A 5991-nucleotide genomic window follows, 5' to 3' on the forward strand; every position below is an offset into this window, starting at 1 on the left:
ATAGAGATGGTTCATTCTATACATCATCCCTATACACGTCATCTATGTAGAGAGATCTTTCTGTCTACAGATATAGACCACATAGATGTAATTTGCACAGCCAAATCTGCTTCTGCTGTTTCCGTTATCGATTTGGTTTGAGAGTCATGGTTTTTATTTACTATGCTTTGTTTTTCTCGCTGTATTCTTAATATTTACAATGTCCTCTCTTACAGAGAATACAAAGCAGCTTTCTAAATTTTTCTTCATTCATTCAATAAATCTATTTCAGGTGGATAATTTTGTCCCAAGCTCATCTTTATTCTTCTTCCCTTCTTTTGCAGGTATCTTTGAGTTTGCTCTTTTCTTTTTAATCATTCTGGGCTTCAGTGGTTTTTCTCTTGAGAAATTAGACCCAAAGCCCCTGTTGGGGAGACTTGTCAGGTCCAGAGCCAGAGGGAAGACTGGATGAACACGCTGAAGCTTGCCATTATCTGGAGCCAGAGGGCAAGCTGGTGCCATTCCAGTCCCCATACCTACTTTACAGGTGTGGATTAATGTAGAGAAACCAAACCATTGATAAAACTCAGGTGAATGGGGAAGTAGTCACCTCTGCTAGCAGTGCTGCAAGATGGACCACAGCAGATTTTTGATGCATTTGTCGGATAATACAATGTTAAGTAAGATTGGGTCATATAAACTTATTTCTTTTAAACAAATGTACCATGTGGAGGATAAATACAAACGAGCACATAAACTTCCTGGGCTGCTCAACTGAATACAGACACTGAGATTCCTATGATTCCTATGCCAAGGCAAAAGAAAGAGTGACTCCAGAAACTATGCCTCAGATAAAGCACGAGTTTTAAGGCTGCTTTGCAGGCTGTAGGTGTATAAGAATAAACAAACCAAAGTGAGAGACTTCTGGGGAGTTGAGCTTCTCCAACATTAGTTTTGTGATAAGTTCATCCGGAACGCTTTGACCACTGAGCAGCAAAGATTGCACCTAAGAATAAGCAAAGATATTACACATTACTGTATAATATATCTGTGATGCAGAGCTTTTTCTGTAATCATAATAACTTTGAAATTTAGATTTGTTTACCATAACTCCCGTTTCAGTTGCAGCAGCAATTTGTTCTTCCAAAACTGATAAAGCTGAAATGTGAATTCAAAATATTAGTACAAACTGGTATTAGGCTTGCCAATTAAGAAACCCATTTGAGCGTCTTGTAACTGGTAACAAAGATTAACATTTGTACATCGCTTTAGAATTTACAAAGCAAATTTATAAATTTATGCATATTATGTCATTTAAGCCTAATCAAAGTAGAGGCAGCAGAATGTATTCCATAGAGAACTTGTCTCTGGCACTCTCTAGCTAAAGAATCTTGGGGGAGCTAACTCCCTAAACATCTCTGCGCTTTAGATGTATATGCCCTGCCCTGTGTAATATGCAAGAGAATGTGAGGATGAAATAAGGTGGTGATTTCTAAACTATAAAGTATCATACAAAATTAGATACTAGTATTGTTAATGTAGACACTTTTATAACCATATAGTTCTATACAGAGCCCATTAATTTTGCACAATGATTGTATAAAAGGAAAGTATGCATCAAGATATGTTACAATGGATAAATATTGATTAGAAAGAGGGACCCTGAGACCGAAATTCCAATGATTTGTTTCCTTTACAAGAATAAATACACAGTTCCTTGATGGACAAATGATAGAACATGACTGAGGGAAGGACCCAGGAGCTGAACTATGTCACTAGCTGTTAGTAATCTATGGAATATTTGGTACTCTTTAAGATTTCCTAGAAGTGAAATTTTTGATCAAAGAAAGAAAAATTTTAGAATACTCTGTGTGTGTGTGTGTGTTATGTGTTACCAAACTGTTCCTGAAAAAAATTATACCAGATTGAAATTTTACTAATACCATGTGGAATGCCCATTTCATAACATCCTTGCCAACAATGGTTATAGTAATTTTAAAGATCCATTGCCAGTTTGATAGAGAAATATGGATCAGTGTTACTTATATTAATATTTCTTTGGATAACAGTAAGTTAAACTCTTTTTTCTTACATTATCTATTTTTATTTCCACTTTTATGAATTTCCTATTCATTCTTTTCCTTATTTTTCTATTAGGGCACCAATAGTTTTACTGATTAAAGGAATATTTATATATAAAGATATTAACCCATTGTCTTATACATTGCAAAGAATGCAAGGAAATTTATAAATGAAAAATACAAAAATTTATCATTGAAGATACTTAAGTTCTGGAAAATGCTCCCAATAAAAGCTATGAGAGTTCCTTCTCTTCTCTTCCTTCACAAGAAGACACCCAAAATGCACATATTCCAAATAGTTCTAAATTGTGGGATTAGAGATTTGGAGGCAGTAGAATGGAGTTAAGGAAATTTCATAAACCCATCTAAATTCTATGAACAGAACTAGGACTAACAGAAGGACAAAACATGTTTGGATTGATGCTATTATAAAGATAATATTCACTGGGTTGATAGATGGATAGATGTGTAATAAAGCAAATATAGCAAAATGTTATTCATAGACTCTAGAAGGTAGATAGTTGGGTAGATGGGTGTTTGTTGGATAAGTCTTTCCATTTTATGCATATTTGAAAGTTTTCATAATGAAATATTGGGGGAAAAAAGATAAAATTTACCTTCAACACGAATACATTTCCATGCCTGTGTTATATGATGGGCTAATGTTGTCTTCCCAACTCCCTTAAAAAGAGAAATGTTCTTTAAAACCCAATAGATCAGTCACTTGCCAGTGAAACAGATATACCAATTTTTAAAGATTCTATTAATGGTTATTGTTATATTACATCAATGTTATAAAGTAATTTTTCTCATTTTTTAATAGATTCATTTTTCTCCACTAATTTTTGCATATGCTACATCTCCTGAAGTGATTTAAGTAAAATTTTCTAAATTAAGAAAATAGCCTTGAAATCAGGAGGCTATACCATTATGGTACTGCACTCTTTTGATTGTCAAATTCTGTAATTTTGATTACAAGTCATTGTGATTATATTGGGATCCTTCACTTTATTTCCTTCCTAAAGTTTATAATCATGAATGTTTTGACAGACTTCCACTTAGTAATTTTCAAGAGCAAAAAAATCCTTCTTAACTGACATCTTTGGAAAGTATCATATTTTTCAGATGAAAGGTTATTTGCATAGAGTAACGTGTATCTGGTTGCTTTCGCAGTTGATTTTTTAAACTGTATTATGTTTTTGTTTACTTTTTATTTAATATTTTTATTTTTTATTTCAAAATATTAAGGGTGTACTATATTTTCGGAAACCTAGGTGGTTGGAACTCATTCTTGTTATCTGTCCCAGGGTCCATATAAAATTAAGGATGGGACCCCGCTCTTAATCTCCGCTGTTCTGGAGAGACTCCTTAATTAACCAGCTCAGGCCCTCTAACGCTAAGTGCCAACTAGCTCAGTGGCTGAAAATAGCTCTTATCTACAGGGCCTCACTAGAACTGCCTAGAAAGGCTAACTGTATCACAACAGCCACTTGGGTTTCTGCCCGTTTTGTGGAAAGATATAGGTCCTCTAACACTGTGGTCTCCAACCACCCGACCGTGGACCGGTAACAGTCCGCAGCATGTTAGGGCTGCAGAGCTCCGCCACCACCCACCACCGACCCCCGCCCACCAGTCAGTGGAAAAATGATCCTCCACGAAACTTAGGAACGAGGGTGCCGCAGAACAGGAGGTGAACAGAGGGCAAGCAAGTGAAGCCTCATCTATATTTACAGCTTTTCCCCATCACTAGCATCACCGCCTGAGCTCCGCCTCCTCACCCCCGTGGAAAAATTGTCTTCCATGAAACAGGTCCCTGGTACCAAAAAGGTTGGGGACCGCTGTATTGTAGGTAAGGGTTAAGGCACATTGTCTCTCAGTATCTTCAGGTATTAACAGGAGACCCTCCTAGCTCGTATCAATAGTGTCCTACCCTCAAATTTCCAGAGAGACTCGCAACAAATTTCAAAGAAAGTTTTATATACAAATCAAGTCTGAAATAACCTTAGATGACATTCTACCAACAATTGCCATGGTGCAGTGTTTTGATGAATTAATTTCCTCATAATATAACACAAATATAAATACAATCTAGATTCCTTTTCAATTATAGTGTATAAGAAAGTTACGAATTTATAACCAATAGTATATCAGATGTTAAGCAATACAGTGAAAATCTATTACACACTCAAAAAACTAGCACAGTACGTGGTTTTCATTCTTGTATGTTAACTCATAAGGTTGTGATTTTAAAAATAAAAAATTCTACTAAATAATAAGTTAGAAGAGATAACTTACTGGTTTCCCAAATACAACAAAGCAAACAGGTTTGGACAACAAAAAATTTTTTTCAGTTTCATCTTCACTAAATATATCTGCAAAAGGATGCTCTTCTGTCTTCTCTTGAGAAATCATAATACAAAATGCTATAATAAGAAAGAGTAAGATTGTTAAAGTGCCTAATTTGGTTGGAGCAGGCAGGATAGACTAGGGAGAGCTGGAATATACTGTGAATTTACTCAGTCCAGAAACCATTCCACACCCCTAAACATATTGATTTTGTCAGTAATTGTAAATAAGTTAAACTCATCTATTAAAACAATAGTAGGCTTTTGGTCTGAACAAAACCAAGATCTAACTATATATGCTGTATAAAAGAGAGCTCAGAGCGTTTCTGAAAGACTAAATTAAGAAAAAACCATATATATGCATAAATACACAAAAATGTTATGTGCATATATTAAAAATCAAATTAAAGTTAAATATGTTATATACACACACATGCACACATACTATCTCCATAAATTTATATACAATGTATATAACTGTACATGCATATGTGTATATAAATTTTATATAGAAATAGAAAACATAACACCAGCTAAATTTATTAGATTCATATTTTCATATTTTCAGAAACCTGGGTTGATTCCATGCAGAAAACGTTTATGTATTTTTTCACTTTGTAATATTTTATAAATGTCTCTAAGAACATATGTCTATTTTAAAATTATTTTTGGAAATTTCACATACCAAATCCATAGTCCTAGATGAACATCACCAGATCTGACCTTCTCTACTTACTAGCTGTGGGACCTTGGGCAAGTCAATTTCCTCATTTGTAAAGTGCAAATAATAATAGTCAACCCACCTCAGAGGGTTGTTGTGAGGATTAAATGAGATTATTCAAGTGACATGCTTGGCACTGGGCCTGACACATTTATTGCTTAATAAATGTTAGCTCCCATCACTATCTTCACTTACGGCTGTTTGATGCTTTACAACAGATAACACACTCAACGCACAACTTTACTGTCAGAGAAGTTGCCATCACCTACCATCTTGTGAATGTGCTGCACAGAGAGATGCTGTAATCAACTGGCACACAAGGAAAATCAACCAATCAGAACTCAGTAAAGCCTTCCTTATAAGCCATTTGCACCCAGATGTGTGGGCTCACACCAGCTAGCATAACGCCATAACTGAGTATTGGTAGTTGATGGGACACTTCTAAAAATGGCATCAAGTAATTAAAAAAACAAATGACCCATCAATGATAAGCAATTATAAAATGTGGTTTAACTTATTGCAAAAATATCTGCAAGTGGAAGAGGATGGAACATGTGCAAGCAACCTAAACCAGTCTATTCAAAAGGACAGAGGTGGCACCTGGAGGAAAACAGCTTGTTTCACGAGGGGCTTCTGCTGAGAATGCCTTGTTCTTTATAACCCCTACTGGGAGGGACCAAAGAGCTTCTAGCGCCACTCTGACAGGCACCTGGGGATGCTTCTGAAACTGTCCTATGCAACCATATTTCTTCCTTGAAGTTTGGAAATTCTCTTCAGGAGATTGGGCCCCTCTTGCTTGGATAAGAAGAGTCAGTATGCTTTCTGCTGCCTGTCCAAAAAGAAATGCCAGCTTCAGGTGTAACAG

The 5991-nt window shown here is 35.6% G+C and overlaps 1 protein-coding gene across 1 annotated transcript in view; it reads right to left on the reverse strand.

Moving 5' to 3' along the window:
• Nucleotides 1–4472, reverse strand: part of AK9 (adenylate kinase 9) — a 149542-nt gene extending 145070 nt beyond the window's left edge. The window contains exons 1-4 of the mRNA XM_012651132.1: nt 4356–4472; nt 2678–2741; nt 1085–1137; nt 889–985 (exon numbers count right to left, since the gene is read on the reverse strand). Coding sequence (XP_012506586.1) covers nt 889–985; nt 1085–1137; nt 2678–2741; nt 4356–4472 — 331 coding nt within the window. The remainder of the gene's footprint in view (nt 1–888; nt 986–1084; nt 1138–2677; nt 2742–4355) is intronic.
• Nucleotides 4473–5991: the final 1519 nt, after the last annotated feature.

The sequence above is a fragment of the Propithecus coquereli genome, unplaced genomic scaffold, assembly GCF_000956105.1.
Source record: "Propithecus coquereli isolate 6110/MARCELLA unplaced genomic scaffold, Pcoq_1.0 Scaffold35, whole genome shotgun sequence".
NCBI lineage: Eukaryota > Metazoa > Chordata > Mammalia > Primates > Indriidae > Propithecus > Propithecus coquereli.